At 54.2% G+C, this 22,033-nt stretch overlaps 11 protein-coding genes across 11 annotated transcripts; 3 read left to right on the top strand and 8 right to left on the bottom strand.

The window, feature by feature from the left end:
• Positions 1 to 1,170: 1,170 nt before the first annotated feature.
• Positions 1,171 to 1,497, bottom strand: M409DRAFT_28753 (uncharacterized protein; the record flags this gene model as incomplete). The annotated part of the gene is made up of 1 exon (XM_033809164.1): positions 1,171 to 1,497. The coding sequence occupies one exon, from the start codon at positions 1,495 to 1,497 to the stop codon at positions 1,171 to 1,173; it is 327 nt and encodes a 108-aa protein (XP_033661762.1).
• Positions 1,498 to 1,882: 385 nt separating this feature from the next.
• Positions 1,883 to 3,830, bottom strand: M409DRAFT_70177 (uncharacterized protein; the record flags this gene model as incomplete). The annotated part of the gene is made up of 7 exons (XM_033818611.1): positions 1,883 to 1,976; positions 2,040 to 2,534; positions 2,587 to 3,216; positions 3,267 to 3,288; positions 3,342 to 3,573; positions 3,629 to 3,739; positions 3,795 to 3,830. The coding sequence occupies 7 exons, from the start codon at positions 3,828 to 3,830 to the stop codon at positions 1,883 to 1,885; spliced, it is 1,620 nt and encodes a 539-aa protein (XP_033661761.1).
• A 770-nt stretch (positions 3,831 to 4,600) lies between these two features.
• M409DRAFT_59655 (uncharacterized protein) lies at positions 4,601 to 5,179 on the bottom strand (the record flags this gene model as incomplete). The annotated part of the gene is made up of 1 exon (XM_033814259.1): positions 4,601 to 5,179. The coding sequence occupies one exon, from the start codon at positions 5,177 to 5,179 to the stop codon at positions 4,601 to 4,603; it is 579 nt and encodes a 192-aa protein (XP_033661760.1).
• A 445-nt stretch (positions 5,180 to 5,624) lies between these two features.
• M409DRAFT_70175 (uncharacterized protein) lies at positions 5,625 to 6,994 on the top strand (the record flags this gene model as incomplete). The annotated part of the gene is made up of 3 exons (XM_033818610.1): positions 5,625 to 5,780; positions 5,832 to 6,012; positions 6,075 to 6,994. 3 exons carry the CDS (start codon positions 5,625 to 5,627, stop codon positions 6,992 to 6,994), a joined length of 1,257 nt encoding a protein of 418 aa, XP_033661759.1.
• Positions 6,995 to 7,467: 473 nt separating this feature from the next.
• On the bottom strand, positions 7,468 to 8,406 carry M409DRAFT_70174 (uncharacterized protein; the record flags this gene model as incomplete). Its single annotated transcript, XM_033818609.1, has 1 exon — positions 7,468 to 8,406. One exon carries the CDS (start codon positions 8,404 to 8,406, stop codon positions 7,468 to 7,470), a length of 939 nt encoding a protein of 312 aa, XP_033661758.1.
• Positions 8,407 to 8,699: 293 nt separating this feature from the next.
• M409DRAFT_70173 (uncharacterized protein) lies at positions 8,700 to 10,834 on the bottom strand (the record flags this gene model as incomplete). The annotated part of the gene is made up of 5 exons (XM_033818608.1): positions 8,700 to 8,800; positions 8,974 to 9,350; positions 9,408 to 10,350; positions 10,406 to 10,696; positions 10,753 to 10,834. The coding sequence occupies 5 exons, from the start codon at positions 10,832 to 10,834 to the stop codon at positions 8,700 to 8,702; spliced, it is 1,794 nt and encodes a 597-aa protein (XP_033661757.1).
• A 1,214-nt stretch (positions 10,835 to 12,048) lies between these two features.
• Positions 12,049 to 13,692, bottom strand: M409DRAFT_59651 (uncharacterized protein; the record flags this gene model as incomplete). The annotated part of the gene is made up of 1 exon (XM_033814258.1): positions 12,049 to 13,692. The coding sequence occupies one exon, from the start codon at positions 13,690 to 13,692 to the stop codon at positions 12,049 to 12,051; it is 1,644 nt and encodes a 547-aa protein (XP_033661756.1).
• Positions 13,693 to 14,234: 542 nt separating this feature from the next.
• Positions 14,235 to 15,936, top strand: M409DRAFT_59650 (uncharacterized protein; the record flags this gene model as incomplete). The annotated part of the gene is made up of 3 exons (XM_033814257.1): positions 14,235 to 14,423; positions 14,486 to 14,713; positions 14,761 to 15,936. 3 exons carry the CDS (start codon positions 14,235 to 14,237, stop codon positions 15,934 to 15,936), a joined length of 1,593 nt encoding a protein of 530 aa, XP_033661755.1.
• Positions 15,937 to 16,196: 260 nt separating this feature from the next.
• Positions 16,197 to 16,898, bottom strand: M409DRAFT_28745 (uncharacterized protein; the record flags this gene model as incomplete). The annotated part of the gene is made up of 1 exon (XM_033809163.1): positions 16,197 to 16,898. One exon carries the CDS (start codon positions 16,896 to 16,898, stop codon positions 16,197 to 16,199), a length of 702 nt encoding a protein of 233 aa, XP_033661754.1.
• Positions 16,899 to 17,326: 428 nt separating this feature from the next.
• On the bottom strand, positions 17,327 to 20,758 carry M409DRAFT_70170 (uncharacterized protein; the record flags this gene model as incomplete). Its single annotated transcript, XM_033818607.1, has 2 exons — positions 17,327 to 19,032; positions 19,447 to 20,758. The coding sequence occupies 2 exons, from the start codon at positions 20,756 to 20,758 to the stop codon at positions 17,327 to 17,329; spliced, it is 3,018 nt and encodes a 1,005-aa protein (XP_033661753.1).
• A 255-nt stretch (positions 20,759 to 21,013) lies between these two features.
• On the top strand, positions 21,014 to 21,542 carry M409DRAFT_28743 (uncharacterized protein; the record flags this gene model as incomplete). The annotated part of the gene is made up of 3 exons (XM_033809162.1): positions 21,014 to 21,101; positions 21,157 to 21,201; positions 21,256 to 21,542. The coding sequence occupies 3 exons, from the start codon at positions 21,014 to 21,016 to the stop codon at positions 21,540 to 21,542; spliced, it is 420 nt and encodes a 139-aa protein (XP_033661752.1).
• Between the last annotated feature and the right edge of the window lie 491 nt (positions 21,543 to 22,033).

The following is a 22,033-nucleotide window of genomic DNA, read 5'->3' as shown; positions in this document are numbered from 1 at the left end:
AGGAGCACCAGCGGCGATCGATCCAGTCGACTGCTGTGTGCTCTGGACGGCCCAGGTGGAGTCATCACCAGCTGACCAACTTGGGCGGCGGGCTCGACTCGAGGTTGGTTGGACAGGAGCAAAGGAGCCAGTGCGGTGCAGCTAATCCGTGGACATGGTCTCTGGGATGGTGTACAGCGAGGTCGAAGAGCTTGACATAGTCAAGAGGCTCGAGGAGCTGCTGCGGGCGCGGTAGTAGCGGCCACGCTTCATGTTGGGTGATGTCGTGGGGTTTTGATATCGTAGGAGTTGTTCGAGGTGAGCGTCTTTCTTGTGTGTCGTCAAGTGTTGAAAAACTTCTCTGTGGCAACGTCGAGACCAGTTCGACAGAGTGCAAGGAGGTCAACAAGCGCAGGGCTGAAAGGGCTGAGTCTACTCAATAACACACGGTCAGGGCAATATATAGTAGGCACCTTGCAGCGCCTGGGTTTCGCGGACAATGGCATTATGAAAGAATTGCGGTGCTAAACAAAGGCCTTTCAATGACCCCGTGGCCACAAAGGGACAAATTTCTTTATTGATACCTTCGAAGATAATACCAGCTCCGTTTTCTCGACACAGGATCGATCTTATGAAAATTTTGCTCTACATAGCGGTGGCAAAAGATAATTTCTAAATCGTAATGTTAAGAGAAATGCTGATTTCTAACGCATAGCTTCGAGTCTATCTATTCCGATTCTAACACGAAATGATAACTCCCGCGACACGCAAAACTTACACCCCTAAAGCATTCCCCACAAAGTACCCACCGACCCCCTAACAATACCTCCTCCCCCCATCATCCCTCCTCTTCCTCCCCTGCCCCCTCGCCACCGCAGAATCATACCCACCAAGCGGTGCATAAGTCCGATACTCCTCCCTCGCAGGCGCATACTCACGCTCACGACGGGAGTCCCTTCCCATCGCCCTAGAAGAAGTCGCAGAACCAAAAGGCCCACCCAAAACATCAGCAGGCGAGCGACGAGCGGGCGACTCACCATAAGCGTCCCGACTGAAATCCGTCTGTCTCCGACTCGAAGACTCCCGACGGTACACACCACCGTAACGCGCGCCGTCGTAGCCTCCGCCGAGAGTTGAGAGATCTATGCCTTAGCCCGAAGCCGTGCTCGGATGACGAGACGACTCACCGCCTTAATACCAATCGAGATTCGGCCTCGGCGGGGCGCGACGGCTGGGCGTGTCGAGGTTGCGGGAGTAGAACGAGGAGATACTCACGGGGGCGTTGCGCTCGGCGATGCGGGAGGTGGTTAGGGATGGGGCGATGTACGAGCGCTCGAAGCGGGAGGTGCCGAGGGGGGAGATTGGGCGGTGGGAGGGGGTTGGGGAGTGGTGGGAGGGGCGGCGAGAGGGGATGGAGGGATGGCTGGAGCCTCGGACAATCTCGCGGGTCTGGTATCCAGCAGGGCGGGAGGTTGAGGGGCCGTAGTCGGGCTCGCGGTAGATGTAGTAGGAGCCCATGGTTGAGGGGAGTAGTGTGGATGCTTCTTGAGTGCTTGGGACGTTTGGTCAATGGATAGTGGAAGCCTGTTCGACGGTGGGTGAAGGAACGTTGCAAGAACTCGAGGTTGTGGATGTAACTTCTGCGATGAGCGTGCGCTGTTGGATATATATATTTTAAATGCATACCTGTGTTGTATGTCGGCGAATTCAATGCTATTGAGTGATCAGTGAAGCTTTATGGGTATAATAGACGACAAGACAAGTCTCAGAACGAAAGAAAGGAGCCATAGTTGGTCAAATAGAACAAGGCCATTGTTCGAGGATTGCTTTGAGACCTCATAGGAGTCCCACACCAGTGTGACACTCCCCTCGAGTGAGTGGTATGCCGACCTTGGCCTTGTGCTCACAACGGCTCCAAAGCCCCTCGACCAGATACCTTAACCTCAGGCACTTGTCTAGTAATAGGACGATACCCCCCAAGAGCCTTCGCACTAAGCCTACAGACCAAAGTCAGCAACAAAGTCTCATCGGTCCACAACACAACCTGCGGATGAACCTACCAATTCCCATGCACCTGAGCCTTCATACTAAAAGGCAACTGTACAATCGCCACGGGCCTCTCAAAGGCCCTCGTATCAATAACAACAACATCACACCTCGACACCCCACCCCTCCTTTCCACAAGCGTCATAACCCACCCATCGCCCTCCTCCGCGTCATCGGTTCGTGGAATGAAAATTGGTTCTTGGATCTGTGATTCATCTCCGGCGTAGAAGAAGCTCGTTTCCCCGGTTTTGTTGCTGTGCATTGCGAGGCCGTTTAGGCCGTGGTAGATGTTCTTGGAGCCGTCGGAGCCGTCTGGGATGAAGACGTTTAGGAAGGTGATGGCGGTCTTTTGGGTGAGGAAGCGTTCGTCGATGCGAGGAAATTCGGAGGGGATGTCGAGTACGATGTGTGGCTCGGCGAGATGGCTGCCATCTGGTTTGGTCGGATCGATTTCCCAGCGAACGTAGTCGGCTTTTGTTTCGGGTGAGGGCATTCGTGGGTTGTCAGTGCTGTTCGTTATGTTAGAGTCTTTATTCCCAGCGGGACAGTGGCACGACTTACTCTGGCGGGAAGAATGGAAAGGCATTATCGTGCACGCGACTACTCTCAACCATGATCCTCCCATCTGGCTCCTCCCACGCAGCACCAGTGTGAATGGGCATGCAGATCTTGAAGTGATAAGAACGGACTTCATTCGGTTTCCATCCAGGCGCAACTGGATGATCGGCCTTCCGCGGAACAACAATCACAGTGAAGTTTCGATCATCCGCCCACGCCCAGTGATGGCCGCGCCGCTTCATTCGCTCCACGCTGGCCTCAAAGGGCCAAATAAAAAGGATAAGCCAGTTGGGTGTGATAGCAGCATCGTGAATGGCGCCTGGCGTTTCGTACGGCTGGTGAAACCACAGCTCGTTCTCGATCTTTCCGGCACGATTGATGGTGTAGCTGACGACGTCCGTTGTGGCGAGACCTTTTGCTTCGTAGCCAAACACGACGAGCTCGTCTTTGAACGGATCGTATTTGGGGTGTGCTGTGAAGGTCTTGGAGTTGACTTGACCGCCAAATGGGTCGTACATGCGAGTCTCGAGGGTGTGTGGATCGCATGCATATGGCAAGGCACCTTCCTTGAGGGCTAGCAGATGGCCGGCCCAGAGAACGAGGTTGGTGTTGGCTGTAGAGTCAACGGCAGCTCTGCATTACACTTAGCAACAGAACATCTGCGTCGAGCATCCGACATATACCGAACACAAGGATGATGAGTGACTGCATTGGCTGGTTAGCGGGCGTGTACCCTTCACACATGCAATCCGGCTTACATGGATTTCGATACAACCCAAATAGACTCTTGTTCGCCTTCCTCTCCAGCAAGTACCTCTCAGTCTCGACATATCTCGTACGCATGTGCACTCTTCCCTCATGGAATTGAAAAACAGAGATATTTCCATCTCCATCGAGAGGCACGTTGCCTTCACATGGGGGCATAAAAGGATCGACCATGATTCGATAGAACGAGCCGTCGATTTCTTTTGGTATTTGTCCGAGAACGACCTAGTCGTCAAGGTCAGTCTGTTGGGCGTTGACATTACAGGGTTGATGGACTTACGAGATCTTCTATTTCGCCTTCGAGGCGACATGGCAGATTCGATCCATACAAGTCCAGAGTGATGGGCCATTTCGATTTCAGGCTATGAGTCCAGTCATGTGGTGCAGGTTTCTTATCTACTTTTTTTTTTTTTTTTTTGAACAGGTGCAGGCTTGAGGTCAGACACAACGATCGGATGAACGCTCTCTGTCTGTGTAGCCATATTGACCGATGTGATCGTAGCTGAGGAGTAAAAGTGTTTACCATAGCAGAGCGTATACTTTCGCTTTTATGTCGTTCACGCTCGCTGTTGCGCCCCTGTCATACTCCAGTCCCCGTGGGGCCTCCGCATCTCGTGGAGACCGAACACAGGTTCCTAGTAACGGATAGCGAATGAGATACCAGAGGTGGTAGGAACACCTGGTCTAAAGCACAAGGAATCCCCGGCCAAGGAGCCCAAACGGATCGGAAATCTCACCATACTCACTTGCCGAACACTGAGATCCTAGCACATCTCTTTCGGCAGTTGATAAAAGAGGTCACTGCGAAAGGGAAAGCAATGAGAGTGTTTGAAGAAGTCGTCATAAGGTCTGTTGATATATGTCTGCGCTGAAGTGAACGAGTCCTGACGACACAGGACCGGCCGGATCGCTTTACACTTCTCCTCTCTGTTTCGCGAGTTCTGCGGCTGCCGTCAAGATACAACAGATGGTCCATACAGTCGACCAACCACGCAAATGACACGTCTTCAAGAGAATGCTTTGAATCCGTTGGCTTCTTGCCGAGACTCTGTGCCGTAGATCACCGGAGAATGTCGCTGTTCTTCACGTTTTGGTCTTCTTGGACGCAAAACATCTAAGAAGTACCATGAGTGGCCATGTATCGTTGAGAAGTGGCAGCCTCAGCTTGTTGCACGAGCATAGATTTGACCGCACAGATTGAGGCAACCAGTGGCTGCCGTGTGTGACATCGAGTGTTCCTGGTTTCCACTCATCATCGCCAGTAAATCAGCACCGAATTATTGTTCGAAAGATCTTCAAGCCTCTCTCGACTCGACTTCCTCCCCTTGCGAATCTCAAAAGCAGCGATGACAGCACGTTCCAGATCGCCAAACGTCATGCCTTCGGGATAATACCTTCGAAAGAAGATGGTCAGATGATTCCCCACCGGAATAACACAAGTCGTCGTGGGCGGCTGCGAAATCAACATCTTATCCCATAGCGGCCTCGTCTCAGCGCCAGAGTTCTCCCAAAGATCCAGAATATTGATCCGAGCGGCGATGGTGCTGTCTCGGTATCCATTTCTCTGTTGGTGAAACCATGCTGGAGCGAGAGGATTGACTGTCCGCTCGCTTTGAGGTTCAGAGTCGACGAAGATGAGTTGGCGGACAGCTTTGGAATATGTTACGGTCTCGAGGAATTTCTTGCTGACTCGTCGGCATATCACGATATCGGGTGGTGTGAGGTGGAGGAGAATCGCCTCGACCAATTCGCCGAGTCCCAGGACACGGTCAGCTGCTGGGGTGCGTACAGCTTTGATTGTGAAGAGCGGCAAGAATGAGGAAGTTGCCATGACTTGACCAAAAGCAATTCAACTCGAGACGGACCCACGGACCAATATCACGAGTCTCTTGCTGGCTTCGGGAATCGGCAGGGTGGTTGATAGAGAGGGCAAGCGAGACAGGGCCCAACAACAAAGACCGCTTCTCCACATCCGAGCACGTGCCCATATCTTCACGTGTGATAGGAGCTTCCGCAGCTCATTTCGACCACCATCCACTCTCGCTGCAGGTCCCAGAGATGCCGTGGTCGGTCGAGACGCCTCTTGCGGCAAAGTCCCTCCAAGCCAACGCAAGCAACGTGCGAAGACATCGTTCGCATATGGCAGCCATGCGTCACCACGGCCCTGCAGGATGGATCGAGAGGTGGATCGGCGGGAAGGTAGGTGAGTAGAAGAAGAGGTAGGTCTGCTACTCTGCAACACCTTTCCTGATTCAACATACTTCTCTACGTTCAAGATGCTGTCGACTCTGGCATTGGCGGCCCTCGCAGTGCCTCTCACAACGGCAGCGAGCCTCAATGTTACTGATCCCAATGGATACATTCAATATACCACCATCACGGGCTACTTCCTGCAGGACGACCCTTCGACGAATGCCTCAACGTTCAACTACGTGAGTATGCCACATCCTGAATGCAGACTGAGTGCTGACCGACTGCCACAGACCCAGTCCAACTTCGGCCTCATCAACCAAACCTACCCCACCACCGCGAACCTCACAAACCTCACGCAATGGCAAGCGTTCGAAACCCAAGTCAACTCCCTCAACGCAAACGCACCCCTCAATACCGTCTACAAAGTCCTGTTCATGGGAAGACATGGTGAAGGATACCACAACGCCGCAGGTACGGGAAGAGAAACATGAAGCACCACATCACATCAGGACCGTCAAACTGACGAGCCACAGAGTCATTCTACACGACGCCCAACTGGAATTGCTACTGGGCAGAATTGACCGGCAACAGCACCGCCAGCTGGGTCGACGCCCAACTCACCTCCAACGGCATCTTGCAAGCCCAGATCGCGCACAACTTCTGGCTGCACGAGATTTCCACGCAGAAGATCCCCCAGCCGCAAAGTTACTACACTTCACCCCTGTCCCGCTGCCTCGCGACCGCAAACATAACCTTCTCCGGAATCCCCACGCCCGAATACTACCCCTTCGTGCCGACGGTGAAAGAGCTCCTCCGCGAGGGCATCTCAATCCACACGTGCGATCACAGGAGCAACAAGACGTACATCCACGACACATACCCCGGGTACGCAATCGAGGCCGGCTTCAACGAATACGACGAGCTCTGGAACGGCGTCACCGCCGAACCCGACTCCGCGCACGAATACCGCATGCTCCGCCTCCTAGACGACGTCTTCACCTCCGACGACCACACCTGGATCTCCTTCACCTCGCACAGCGGCACGATCGCCACGATTCTCGACGTCATCGGACACAGAACCTTCTCCCTCGCAACCGGCAGCGTGATCCCCGTGCTCGTGAAAGCCGAATTCCTCCCCTCCTCCTCCGCCCCGTCCACCTCCATAGGCTCCTACACGACAAGCACATGGTGCCACAACGGCCCGCCGATCAGCAGCGTCAGCTCGCTTGCGCAAGGGTGTGTCTGTTCGGCGACGACGGGCCCGCTGCCGAGTTTGAATACCCAGGCGCCGTTCGTGCCTGGGCAGACGGCGCCGATTAATGAGTATACGACTACGACGACCGTGGTGACGAGCACGAGTACGGCGAAGGGGCATCATACGACGAGTCATCATGGTGGGCCGGGGGGTTATCCGCCTTGGTGGGGGCCGAGGCCAACGGGGTGGTATATGTAGGTTGTTTGCATGGCGACAGTAAAGGTAATCTTTAGAGGGATTGAGTAGTATGGATAGTAGGAATTGATAGATCGTTTGAATGGGATGAGTAATGAGAATATTCATCGATTCATTGTGCACTCTAACGTTAAATCTGGCATGCAGTGACCGTTCGAGGCAGTGCTAACGATTTCAGTCAGGCTTTTCACATGCCAAGGACTGCATGTGACAGACAGGCACGACCTATCGACTCTGGTAGACCGTGGCACGTGATAATATGAACTCGTTTGTGGTTGATGCATACGGGTGGCTTTCTCGTAGTCACCTCACTTGGACCACTCTAACAGGATCCACGCATCTTCATACCGCAATCCATCCCATTCATGCACGGTAGAGCGCTCACTTGGCGCCGAATCCTCATGCATTCTCCAAAACCCCACGTCGTGATTTTGCCCAACTCCAAGACGCCTCGCTATGCAGAGAGTAGCAACCCTCTAATCATGCGCAGCCACCACGCCCTCGTCGCTCTCGCTCTCGTCCTCATCACCCGAAACCTCCATGTTCTCCCGCTCCTTCTTGTCCATGAGCGCCTGCAGCTCAGCGTCGTCGTTCTCCGTAACCGCCTTGGGCGCCATCTTGATCGAGCAGCTACCGCCGTCGAATTGACGGATGCTGGCGTCGATGGACTTGATCGCCTCGTTGAGCACCTCGATGCCGTTGGTCTTGTCGATGGTCTGCGAAGTGAGGACGTAAAGGGGAGGAGAGACCAGTCGAACCTTGACCTGCGTCTCCTCGGTGCTCATGGCCTCAGCCTTGCGCAGAGCCGACTTGACCGCATCAATGCCCTCGTACCCGAAACACGTCACCTCCACATCCGCGCGGACCTTGGTCGGCTGGGGCGTGAGGCGCTTGCCAATGTACGACTGCAGCTCATCGCGAATGACATCGCTCTTGAAAGTCACCTCGTTCCACACATCCGGGTTCGTAATGCTCAGCTTGAACGCATCCACCGCATGTCCATACTTCTTGTTCAGCGGCCATCCGATATCCTGATACAGCTCCTCGATGGGCGTATTGGTCTTCTCGGCCACGTGCCGCATGATGCTGTGCACCATCTTGCTCTTGTTGTACCGCTCCTCGCACTTGATGATGTCCTCGGGGCTGACGCGGCGCTTCGACAAGTCAATGTATCCCTTCTCCTTGTCCACGCGCAGCACGACCACGACCTCGTTGCGTCCCACGCGGATGAGCTTTTGGATCGAGCGGATACGTCGTCGCGAGAGTTCCGAGAGCAGGATCATGCCGTCGATGTTGTCGTATTCGAGGAGCTTGACGTACGCGCCCATTTCGGCGATTTGCTTGACGTTGACCATGACGAACGAGTCGATTTCGGGGTACTTCTCCTCGTAGAAGCGGCAGTTTGTGAGAGACATGATGGGCGAGTGGTGTTGGTTGTTGTCAGAATAGTGTTGGGTGTCTCAGCGACGTGTGTTTGCTGGTAAGGGTTGGTGGAAGTGTTGGTGTCGTGGTGAAGATTTGAGGGGACGTTGGTCTTGGTGAGCTTTCTGGAAAATGACTCTTTCGAAAATGTGGGGGAGAGGCAGATCACGTGCCAAGGATCAGATAAGATTCAAGATAAGCGTGTTCGATGCCACTCAAATGTTCGATATGTTGCTGATCAACGTCCTGTGTTTCGTACGATAATCATATGTTCGATTTCTTGAATCTAATCAAATGTTATGGCGAAGGCAAGAAGATGCTGCTGTAAGCTCTGACCAAAATGTCCTTGATTTGATCTGGTTTGATTTGATATGATTTGATTTGCACCTTTAACGGTTTGACTAGTAGTACACTGTCCCTCAGAACTGTCCCACTCATTCGACAGACAGTCAAGTCGGATCCCATCTTATCGTTACAACTTTGTACAAGCGATCGTCCGATCATCTACCTGCCCCTTCCAGCACTCCTCGACCTGCTCTCCGAATCTCTGCTCGTCCTACCAACAATAGGACTCGGCGCTGCCAGATCACCATTTTCCCTCGGCTTGTCATCTTCTCCGCTTCCGCTGCTAGAACTTGCCAGCTTCTCCATATATCCACCGTCACTGGTGGCTCTGAGCGTAGTGGTCTCGCCCTCGGAGTCCTTGACCTCGTCCGAGAAGCGCACGTGTCGCTGATGCCAGTCGCTGGCCTCGTAGTCGTACGCCTCTTCCATGTCGCGACCGTACCAGAGTGGGATGTCGGCGGCGATCTTGCGCACGTCGAGCCAGGGGTGTGGGGAGGAGTTGGCTGTATGGAAGATGTAGTCGACTTCTTCCAAGCAACGGAGGGAGGTCTCGGGGTAGAAGAAGTAAATGAGTGGGAGGATGACAACGTTGCTGGAGAATAGTATGTCAGCGGGTGAGTACAGAAGCAAGGCAGAGATGGCTACTCACGTGCATGCAAAGACAATGTAGAGCTTCCACTTGATCGTCTTGAATCCAGGCGCGGCAATGATAACGCAAATGAAATTGGCGGTCCAGTTAGATGCGGTCGACAAGGCATTGGCAGGGCCTCGAATCCGTAGAGGAACGATCTCGACTTGGTACAACCACGACATTCCCTGCCATCCAATGGCGTAGAAGGTACAGAAAATGAAGATGAAAGCCGTTCCAGCGTCCAGAGATGCCCTATTGTTGATCTCCAGCATGATGGTCAGGATGACCATACTGATTGTCATACCGGCGGAGCCAAACATTAGTAGACTTCGACGGCCAGCAATGCGGTCGATGGCCCACACAGCAACGAAAGACATGAGGAAGAACTCCGTTCCGGCACCGGCAGAGAGCAATCGTGCCTCCCATGCACCCCACTTGTACTGAAGCTGGAACATGTTGGCGTAGTACTGGGTCATGAAGTTGATGCCACCAATCTGCTGCATGAATTGGAGACCGACGGCCAGGAGCACACGATGGAAGTCGCGGTAGTCGCCCATCTTGAAGACATTCCTGAAGCTAGCCTGAGCCATCTCGATGACAGCGTCCTTGATCTGGAGGAACTCCTGGCGGATCTCATGAGCGTCAGGGGGCATGTCGTTCAAAGCTGAAAGAATGTTGAGAGCCTCGTCCTCTCGGCCTTGCAGGATGAGCCATCGTGGAGACTCGGGCATGAAGGCCAGGACTGGGAAGATGCCGAAGATGAAGATGATCTGCAGGGCGATGGGCACTCGCCACGATGCAGAGTTGTCGATGAAGGCGAAGGCGAAGTCCATCCAGTAGCTGAAAGCCATGCCTGCTGCAATTGCAGCACCAGCTGAGAGCATGAGAAGGGTACCACGACGGTGGGCTTTGGTGCACTCTGCCTGCCATGCCGGAACAGTGGCACAGTTGAAGCCATTGCCTGGTAACCAGATCATTAGAATTCATCGTCAATGCTTCACTGCCTTTGCACTCACCCAACCCAGCGATAAATCTTCCAGCAAGGAACTGGCCCCAAGCGAATGAAGTGGCCTGGATGATCTGACCAATGAGGAGCAACACCAGTCCGACGAACATGAGTGACTTGCGGCCAAACCTATCAGACGTGAAGATGGTCATCACGGCCGAACACAGACATCCCAAGTTCCAGATGCCAACGGTGATGGCAGTCATTTGGGCGACTTTCAAAGAATCCGGAAAATTGACTACACCCACTTGCGTGAACCGATGCAAGAAGTTTTGCACTGTGAGGAACCCTCCCATGTCGCCTGGAGCGCATCATTAGCCAGCGTCCATAACTAAGCAATTTCTCGCCTTTCTATACCCTGATCGTAGCCATAGAGGAAGAAGAACGTCGCCGCCACGACACCGATGATATGAGAGAGCGGCTGGCCTCTCAGGCCCATGAATTGGCCTTTGCTGGGCACTGTAGGCGAAGCAGTCGACTGGGGATTCTTCTCATTGGTGACCTCGCTATGTTTGTTCCTCTTCCAGACGAGTCCAACGAGATCTGAGCCGGGCATCGTGGGCAATCTTCCTGTCGTCGCCGTGACCGGGCGACTGGATGGCGCTGTGGTTGTTGTAAGGACCTGCGTAAACGCGACAAGGAGGAGGATAGGAAAGAACGGGGTTCAACAGGGTAATGTAAAACAACACTCCACCCACGCAGCAATGCTTCCTCGCACGACGCAAAAGGCTTCTCTTACTTGTGATGGAGGTGCATGCCGCGATTCACACGGTCCCACTTCCCACAGCCGTTTCACAGTCTATTAGACAGAAAATGGGCCTTGCGTGACGTAGTGCAAGACGATCGGAAAGGCCAATTGGACGGAGAGGATGAAAGTTCTGCTCCATTGTCCGTTGCGCAAGCCACTCCCGATGTCGATCGACGACTTGTCAGGCCCTGGATTTGGGCACTTTCGCGGGCGCGGATGGGGGATCCGACGTGCGCCCAACGCAGAGATGCAGGTTGATGCACCGCAGACGTCGACGATGTGGAAGATGGGCGGCGGCGGTGGTGGGTGGAAGCGGAGAGGGCATCCCGGTGCTGTAGCTAGAGCGTAGTCGAGATGGGACCTGCAGTGGGAGTGCTGCACCCCTGGAGCCAGCCGAGGGTCTGTGCAGCAAGCTTTCAGGCTCCAGATCGGGTTTTGATCTCGGATCGAACCACCAAGACCAGGTCATTGGGTTCGCCTACAGGGATTCTCTCAACAACATCTCATGATTGCATGCGCAGATATGACCACAACGTGCATTTGCCTTGAATGGGTCTTCATTAGCAAGCGAGTAAAACACCTCACAAACATGCCCTCTCAAATTCGGCATCGGCTCGCATCCGGGACGCTACATCAATCAACGGTACCGGTTCTGGATAGACTCGCCTCGAGTGTGATGAAGCCGAAGAAAGACTATTAGATCATTCCTGCCGCGCTTCCGATTGGCCACGATCGACTTCAGCAGTTGCGCTGCTGCTGCTCCTGCCATTTGCCGAAGAGGGACCCTTGGAAGATTTCTTGGACCGCATCGCCGAATTACCCACGAGGCTCGGAGACATTGCTCTCGAGACAACGCGTGCGGCAACGAAGGAAGACCATGTCTCAAAATACCCATGGATGCAACATCAAGAATTCCCCGACGACACCATCTCGTTGACAAGACTCATCTTCACGCTGATACCATCTTTTGGCCGCAACACCAACCGCCACATCTTCCTCGTCTCTTGATCTGGCCATTGCTCGTCCCGCTCAAATCGAAACCTCGAGAGCAGGCACACGAGAAATACCTTCATCTCTGTCTCTGCGAACTTCCGCCCGATGCAACCTCTTGGACCCTCCTGAAATGTCTGGTAAGCATTCGGAACCCATCCGTTGGGGAGGCGATCCCATCGGTCTGGATCAAATCGATCCGCATCCTCTCCCCAGTAGCATTCGAGGTGGTTGATGGCATGGCTGGTGATGTACAGGTATGTGCCGGCTGGGACGAGGTACCCGCCCAGGTGGCTGTCTGCGATGGATTTCCGGATGACGGTAGGAATTGGCGGGATGAATCGGAGAGATTCTTGACAGACGTTGTTCAGGTACGGCAGGCGGTCGAGAACGTTCTCTTGGGCCAGAGCCTCCAGGTCGATCGATGAAGCAGCGTCTGCGAGAGATGGCAATGCTGCGATCATCTCTTTGCGCGGCCGCTCATGGACATCTCCATGTTTGCTTAGGAGATCAATCGTCCATGCGACTCCGGTTGCAGTCGTGTCGTGCCCTGCTCCGAGGAATGTCTTGACCTGGTCACGGATGTCCTCGAAAGACAACCCTTCGCCTTGTGGAAGGGTTCGGTTGTGATTGACAATCAGGCTGATGATGTCCTTCTTAGCTGGAGCAGACTTGTCTGGGTCTAGCTTTGAGTCCACGACACTTGAAGCGATGTCAGTGACGACTCTGCCACTCCTTTCATGGTCTCGGTTGATCTTGCATGGCAGGTACTTGACTGCATCGAGATATAATCTAAGGCCCATCACTACAACCGCCATCAAGTCAAAGGAAAATATCGCCGAGTACGCTTTGCGAAGGGGTGCCTCGGGGTTCCGAAGTGAGTCGACGTTGTAGTCGAAGGCTGCTGTCCGGATCACATCCAGTGTCGCTCGGTTCAACCATCCTAGCATCTCGATACAGCGACTAGAGCCTGGCGCTGCTCGAATGCTCTGCTCTAAGAGGTCTGCTAGCAGAAGCCCTTTCTCAAAGAATGTAGCCTCCAAGTTGCGAATAGCTGCAGTCGAGAATGCGGGAGCCAGGACCTTCCTCTGCTTAGCGTGGACTTCGCCCTCGGCCAGCAGAACACCTCTCTCCCCTAACATGCCCTTCATCCAATTCGTTGCGTTGGGAGCCTTGACAAAGTCATACGGCTTTCTCACAGTCACCCCCTTGATGGCATCGTCGTCCGCAATATTCAACCGCTCGAACCCGAAGGGCAGGAAGTACCTCACGATGAGTCCGTACTTTCTGTGCCATTCGCGCTCTGGAATGCCGAGTTCGTTGGACAATCGAGCCGGCGCGTGGCCCCATAGAGGACACCCTGGCACAGTAGGAATGTGACGAAGAGGTGAGATGTAAAATGGGTAGATGAACGTGCGGTAGATGATCCAGGAGCAGAGACTTGCTGATGTCGAGTAGAAAAGCGCATTGGCCGTCGACAGTAAGCCGAAGCGGATGAGAAGCAAGGCCGTTAGTACGCTGAAGGCCAGAGAGCCTTCGAAGGTGACATGACGAGCCATTGCTTTGTCACAGCGAGTCCTGCCCCAAGGATTTCATCTAATCGTCGCAGATGACGGGATGGCAAGTGACGAAGCCTCAAGGGACCCAAAGCTTCCAAACGAGTGAAGAGCGAATTTCGCAGGAGGCAAAGATGTATACACAATGAGATGGCCCTCAAAGGGGCCGCGCTGACACACCGTCCATGGAGCATTCCTTTCAAAGATTTTCGTACGGCGAGAAAAAGTGCACCGTTCGCACCAGTCGGTCATGCACGGCGATTGACGCCCATGCACACTTCCCGTAAATACCTATGCCCTCAAGCAAGGTCAGGCAAGATGGATTTACCGTCTTACTACACCCTCTCAATCTCGAGGTAGACGCCACATTCGCGGTGAAACACGCACGATAAGCAACTGCTTCGTGGCTTGATGTGGAGTGGGTTTGCAGTTTAGGGAAAACGAGGTGTTAGACTCTTTGATTCAAACATCAGTGTTTTGCCTTCGGTCGGTCGCTCTGCAACAGATGCTTGAGCCTTCTGCGACGTGTTTAACGGGATGCAAATATGGCGAGCAACGAAGAGAAAGATCCTGCCGCGATGTCTGAAGCCACGGCTTCGAAGGACAGCAACAACGCGAGCACATCTGAACTCGACGACGAACACAACATCTCCAGAGGAAGTCTCACCCTCTTAACGACATGCATTTGCCTCGCCGTTCTCCTCCTCTCCCTCGACAGAACCATCGTCGCCGTCGTAAGTCCCACTCACACGCATCCACACCTCCACCCTCTCCAGTAATAACTAACATCTCCCAGGCCATCCCCCACATAACCAACACCTTCCACTCCTTCCCCTCCATCGGCTGGTACGCCAGCGCCTACCTCCTAACCCTCACCGCGCTGCAACCCCTCTTCGGCCGCCTCTGCACCCTCCTCCCGACCAAACCCATCTACCTCTCCGCCTTCGCCACGTTCCTCCTCGGCTCCCTCATCTGCGCCCTCGCCCCGACATCCCCCGCGCTCATCGTCGGCCGCGCCATCGCGGTGTGCTCTCCGGGTCGTATGTTATTGTCGCGGAGACGGTCCCGCAGAGGACGCGGCCGGCGTGGATCGCGGGCGTGTCGTTGTGGTATAGTCTCGGGGCGATTGTGGCGCCGCTGGTGGGCGGGGCGTTGACGGAGAAGGTGAGTTGGCGGTGGTGTTTTTGGTTGAATTTGCCGGTTGGGGGACCGGTGGTGTTGGGGATGGCGGTGCTATTCCGTCCGCCAAAGCAGCGAGAACGGGGAGGGAAGAGTGTGCTGTCGAAGATCTCATCGTTGGACATCCTGGGTGTCGTCCTGCTCCTCGGCGCAGCAACAATGCTCTTCTACGCCCTGCAGCGAGCAGCCGATGGGACACCTTGGAACAACTCCCTGATCATCGGCCTCCTCATAGGATCCATCATCACAACCCTCCTCTTCGCAGCCTGGCAAGCCCACCAAGGCTCAAACGCCCTCATAACCCCCCGTCTCCTGAAACAACGCACGATCCTCTCCGCCGGAATCGCCAATATCGCCATGTACGCCGCTTTGACCGCATATATCTACTTCCTGCCGCTTTACTTCCAGGCCCTCAAAGGCGCCAGCGTCGTCGGCTCGGCTGTGGACCTCTTACCCCTGGTTGTGGCGTGCAGCGTCTTCTCGATCGTAGCAGGAGTGCTTGTCACGAAAATCGGCTACTTCACGCCTCCCGCCGTCTTCGGTCTCTCCCTTACAATCATCGGAGCTGGACTCATGACGACGATCAACGAGAATACAAGCACGGCACACTGGGCGGGCTATCAAATCCTCCTTGGAACAGGACTCGGCCTAGCATTACAATCCGGCTTCTTCGGCGTCCAAGCCGTCCTCCCTCCCAACGACATCCCCATGGGCACATCCTTAATGGCATTCTGCCAAAGCCTAGGAGGGGCTCTAGGTGTGAGTGTCGGCAACGCGGTCTTATTAGATGTCTTGCGAGGGCACGGAGAGGAGCTTCTTACGAAAGACGTGGACGTCGAGAGTGTCATTGCTGCGGGGGCTACGGCGTTTCGATCTTTCGTGCATGGGGAGGGGTTACATGCGCTTCTGGGGGCGTATAGCCAGGCTTTGAGGCAGGTGTTTGTCATGGCTGCTGGGTTTGTGGGAGGGGCGCTTTTGTCGGCTTGCGCTATGGAAGTTCGGAAGGCGACTGAGAGGGTGTCAACATCGACGATCAGCGCCGTCGAGGAGACAGCGCCTAAACCCTGATGAGTCGGTTCAACAACGTTCCCACACCGCAATCATACGCCGATGCAATTAAGATGAACCCTCGGATGAGGAGAATTCTGGAAATCTACTGGGCCCATTATCTGCAGTGCACGAAATCGCCGTTCCTCGTTCCAGTTGGGGAAACTCAATTCCAGACGTACCTGCACATCTACCACAACGAAAAGAGCACCACCACCGACGAGTACCTGCAGCAAAATCCCTCCCTCAACCCCCCACCCTTCCCCAACAACCCCCTTCACCTAACTAACCCTAATCTCCCCCCTCCTCTGCCCCTCCGTCTCAACCCCCACCGTCGGCCTAATAACAACCCTCCGTCCCCCCTCATCGAACTCCCTCCACCGCATCCCAGGCAGCACAACCGCAACCGCCCTCTTCCTCACCACCTCCCCGCTCCCCACCTCCCCAAACTCCACATCAAACCCCCCAACCTCCACAAACCCAATCCGCTTAGCCGTCGCCAGAGACCTCTCATTCCCCTCCAGCGCCCCGCAGAAAATTTCTTTCACGCCGACGTCGTCCGTCCAGAAGGACAGGGCGCGCCGCCCGGCTTCCGAGGCGTAGCCCTGGCCCTGGAAGGGTTTGAAGAGCGCGAAGCCGAGGTCTGGGTACGGCATTTCTGGGCGGAAGGAGAGGCCGATGAAGCCGATTAGTTCGCCTTCTCCTCCATCATCTTCTGAAGTTTTCAAAAACGTCAAATGAAACAACCCCCTCGGCGCGACCGCCTTCGTGCAGAATTCCTGCCGGGGCCCGTGTTTGGCGTGTTTGGCGTGGACGTCGGCGGGCGTGTTGATGCCGACTCGGGCGTTGCCGCCGATGCTGGAGTGTGGGTCGTTGTAGATTTGGATGATCTTTTGGCAGTCGGAGGGGTTGTCTGGGTCGGCTAGGCGGAGGGTTAGACGGGGGGTGTGCAGGACTGTGGGGAGTTCTTTTGTGAGGGTCATGGTGGATGAATGGGTGCTTGGGCGGAAGGAGAGATCTTTCGAGGGGGAGGTGGTGTTGGATGATTTTTTCGGGGCTGGAAGTGTAAAGGAAATATTGGATATCTGTGAGTAAAGCGTGAGTCAGGCCTGATAGGAACACGCAGCTTCTGCTGACGAAGCGGCGAAGCGATCTGCAGCTGAATAGGTTGTTCTCGCGACTGAGAGTGGAACTGAAGAGCGAGCCTCGCAAATACGTAGACTCTCGGGCGAAGCGTGGGCATGGTGCTACCACTTTGTGCCGATGAGGGAATAGTATACGACGCAGCTAGCGCAGAATATCTGCACGAAATGCGCTGGATGGAGATGTCTTCGGAGTTGACGTATCGCTGCTTTGGGTATCGAAGGACCGGGAGTAACTAAAAACACCTATCAGCATATATCAATGGCGGTCATGATTTCTGCTGCTTCTTCAGCCATTCCTCCCAATTCGTTTGGCTTCCACCTTTTGCTCGACTTGCATCCCTGTTGTCCTCGTCTACTACCAAGTCACCTTCCTGCCATGCTTTCCATTCACCAAGACCAGCAAGATGTCTCATGGTCGGACGTCCGTGCGGACAGTTCCACGGCTTCTCCATCTCGCCCATGTGTCGCACTACTCTCTCCGTCTGCTTCATCGTTAGAGTTTTGCCGACCATGATACTGCTCCTGCAAGCGCGCATGGCCAGCATTGATTGTACTTTCTTCGGCCGAGGAATTTCGTTGCTGCCGGCGGATTGTTCACTCAGCAGATGGAGGAGCTCTTCGAGGTCGGAGAGATCAAACGTCTTTTCCTTAGACATTGGTAGTGTCAGGAGGCGACACTGCCGGCGAGATACTTCATCATCATCTGATCCTGTCACGTCTGTCGTCATTTCGATTTCGAATCCATTGGCTTTCAGGGCGTCGGCGTGATTGATGATAATTTCTTCTTGCATGGCTGTGAGCTGTAATGGTTTCGGCATTACAAGGCGTTGGCTTTGCAATGTGACCGTTCGCTGCAGTCGCTCGTAGTTGTACTTCTCGTCCGCAGCGTGCTGATCGATGATGAAGAGGTCGTCCTCGTCACCTGATGCTGCGCCTGGTCGAACGGCGAGGATGAAACCCAAGTTGAACTGGCCAATGATTCGCATTCGTTCGAAGTCTGGCTTAGTGACAGTGAGCGAGAGGCGAGCTTCAGCTTCGGTGCCATCCAGCTCGTCCTTGACTATGGCATTGTCCCCATTTTCAGCTTTATCCTCGTGGTGGCAATGGGCTGCACTGTGAGAAGTGAAGTACTGAAGTTGCCTCTCGATAGCAGCGGTGGAGGTGTCGAGAAACCGTACGAGCTGCAAGGTCGAATCCTTCCGATTCCCGCCGTTCTTAAGGGCGTTGGCAGCACGCTTCAGATTCTCTTCGGTTGGCTTGGCAGCAGCTTCTTCAGCTTCTTGAATAAGAGCCGCGACTCGCTCCTCTTCTCGCACCTTCTTCTCCTCTTCGTCCATGTAATCTCCATCCCACTCGTCGTCGTTAACGGGCGCAGGGATGAGTTCGTCGAGGGCGTCAGAGGTCGGTGTATCGCTGGTGTTAGGGGTATCTTTCGGCCTGTGCAACGCTTCTTCGGTACTGTGCTCGTCCACATCCGACTGCTCGCTGGCCTCTTCAATCGATCCATTCTCGCTCTGGTTATCTCTGGAAGTTGTCAGGGGAAGTGCACTGCTGTCAAGCTGAAGTTGCGATCCAGGAGCAGCAAACTTCTGACGCAGACCCCTCGCAAGGGACGGGCTCGCGCCGAATCTTGCAACTGCCTGTGAGTCGTTCGGCTTATGAATACGACGCTTTTTGTACGGAGGGCTGCTTCCTATAACAGTCGTAGTAGTCACATCGCCAACTGTGATCTCGGCCGTCTGAAGCGGCGTGCGCTTTGGCCGCATCCTTTCAAATGCGCTTTGAATGGGTCCAGGAGCAGATTTCTGAGTACCTGGAGCGATAGCTGGTATCGCGAGTTCATCTCTCGCGGGGCCAAGCTGTGAGGCTTGTCTGGAGATTGGTTGTCTTTGGTTGGACTCCTCATCGACATCGTCCTCTCCAGACTGCCTATCCTGCCCACCCTGTGCAGACTGACTATCAACTCCATCGTCTGGGAGTTGTTCGTTCTCGTCAACATCGGAGGCGTCTGGATCGTTGCCTCTGACTCGCTCGAGTTGTGCATTGAAATCCTGGGCTTGTCGAGGGATCTCGGCCGGTCTCTGCAAGAATAGATCGTCGTAAGGTGTGCTCATCGGATCCGGGTTGTGCACAGCATCGACTGTGGAAGTTGGTTTGTAGGTGGAAGTAGCAACATCAGTGTTCGCTGGAGCAAGTTCTCGTTCAACGTGGTCTCTTTCGCCGCCTCTGCTTCGGCAATCCTCTTGTAAAGCTACACGGTCATTGACGGGGTCCACTGGCATAGCAGAAGGCTCCTGTAGTTTCTTTATGAGCTTCTGCTTGTCTTTGCTCAGGACGCCGTTCTGCATCTTCGTTAATTGCTTCTCTGATCGTGGTTGGAGATCACGATCGACCCAATTGTGTATCAGATCAGTGGGTGATTCCACTGGCTGAGCAGCAGCGACCTCCAATTCAGAATCTGATTCAGCGTCACTCTCTTTGGCATCACCTGTGCCATCCTCTTCAACTTCTTGCGATTCGGATGCTTCAATTGACTCTCGTCTGGTGATCTTCAGCGGCTGGTTTGAAGGCAGCCTTCGATTCGGAAGGGTCGACTGCGGAATTGTATGATCGGTCTGCTCGAAAAGCTGCGTCAATGTACTCTTTAAGCTATCCAGCAACGCTGTCTGGTCGTGCAGCAAGATCGTCCGCTTGTCTGGGCTGACGTTGACATCGTACGCACTGGTATCCATGACAAAGTTTGCAAAGATGAACGGTGTCTGGGAAACATTGAATTGCTTGTACACCTCATTAATAGCCTTCGACACTTGTGGAAGTTGGCATGGTCGGGAGTTGACAAAGAACATCTGACGATCGGGAGCTTGTCGCCCCTCTCCAAAAATGGGCTTGGAGATATGTCCTTGCACCTGGACTTCCAAGGAACGGTTAGTTGCCTGGGTTGACCAGTTGCGGGCGCTCTGGGTGCTGGGGCCGACGCTTGATATCATCTCGAGACGTAGGTCGAGCTTTGTCAAAGCAAGAAGAGTCTTGGCACCGAACACGTTGGTGATGTTTTCTTTGGTCGCGGTGTTGGACTGGGTAGAAAAGGCGACTACTTTCTTGCCCTTGAGCACCTGATTGCTGACGGAGAAGCGCACACCCACCGAGATGCACGCATATTGGTAGAGGAGATTGAGCGCCTTTCCATACTCGCGTTTGATATTTTTCTCGAGTTCCTTGCGGCGGACCGGGAGGTTGTGGAAGATGTTCTCGACAAAGATGGTCGTGCCTCTCGGGGCGGCTGAGACAGAAGCACTCTTCAGTTTGCCAGAAAGCTCAAAGTCCAGCTTCTTGCCAACAGCGCCATCTTGCTCTCTGGCAGTGGTGATGTGGAAGTTGGACAGAGCGCATAAAGATGACAGAGCCTCGCCACGAAAGCCGAAGGTGTCGAGAGAGTTCAGATCATCGTAGCTCGAGAGTTTGGAAGTATAGTGTTTTAGAGCAACAGTCTCAAAGTCTTCCGGAGCGATGCCTTTGCCGTTGTCTTGGACCTCGATAGCGTCCAGACCATGGTTCTTGAGGCGGACTTCGATGGATGTGGCCCTCGCGTCCAGACTGTTCTCGACGAGTTCCTTAAGAACGGATTGCAAGTCGACGATGACCTGGCCAGACTGGATCTGGTGGACGGAGCGGTCTTCGATGGCCTTGATCGTGGCCATGGCCTGGGGAGGTTCAACCCATTCTGGTGTGGATGTCGGAAAAGAAGAGGGAGAGGCGTCGTTGAAAGTCGCGTTTGTCTCGCGTGGATCACGTGCTGCTCCATCCCACCGGACTGCACTCCGCTTGGACCTCTACCACAGCAACAGGTACACTTGACTTCCCATAGCATCAACAAGAATCCACACCACAATTGAGAAGATGGCGTTCGCACGATCAGCAGCAACTGCGGCTCTCAGGGTCAATGTCTGCCAGCAATGCCGCAGGAGCCTCACAGCAAGAGCATATGCACCAGCTCCCAGAACACACACCACTCCCAGAACGATACGGCCAGCATTCGCATCAGTAAGATGGCATTCGGCGCCGTCATCGAACTCGACAGTATACGACTTCAACCAAGTCAAACAGCTCAGCGAGTCGCCCAACGAGGGCACCGTTCTGATAGGTATGTTCTGCATCGATTGCGAATGATTGGCACGGCATCTCATGGGAATTGCAGATGTTCGCGAGCCCACCGAATACGCCGCCGGCTACATCCCCAACGCCATTAACATCCCGATCAAGTCTCAACCCGACGCCATGATGCTCCCCGCCGACGAATTTGAGGATCGATTCGGATTCGAGAAACCCTCAGCCGATAAAGAGGTGGTCTTCTACTGCAAGAGCGGGGTGAGGAGTAGCGCCGCCGCGCAACTAGCACAACAGCTTGGGTATTCGAAGGTTGCGGAATACAGAGGTAGTTGGCTCGATTGGGAGAAGAATGGGGGAGAGGCGAAGAGGCCGTAGAGATGTATTAGACTTTGTGGATACCCCAAGGGAGACACTCACGCTGTTTTGAGTCGCTACGAGCGCCTCATGGCAGAGATTTGCAACGTCACACAAGGCCCACAGGTCATATGTAAGGATATATCAAAAGAGTGTAAGGTGCTAATATGTGCAACTGGAACCGAGCGTAATGTAGTTCGGTCTGGTTAGAAATCCGACCGTGTTCTTCCCTGCAGGCCGCATTCACAACAGCACCGACCTTGGAACGCCTAGAAGTCTACGCAGTGTAAAACATACATTGGAAAGGTCATTCGAGCATCAAATATGGGAGATTGCTTGCATCCTTCGACATCTTCCCAAATGAAGTTGGTTGACCGGGAAGTCTTCTTCAGGTAAGTACGGATATTGCAGACAAGACATTCTCAAATTTCCAAGAAGTAACCAGGAACATTTCAGGCTCCATTAATGGTTCTCTTCACGAGTTCACCGATGGACCTGCCGCAACTTCTTCG

This window comes from Zasmidium cellare, assembly GCF_010093935.1.
Source record: "Zasmidium cellare ATCC 36951 unplaced genomic scaffold M409scaffold_45, whole genome shotgun sequence".
NCBI lineage: Eukaryota > Fungi > Ascomycota > Dothideomycetes > Mycosphaerellales > Mycosphaerellaceae > Zasmidium > Zasmidium cellare.
Note: the sequence above shows the minus strand (reverse complement) of the source record. Positions and strands in the feature narration are given on the sequence as shown.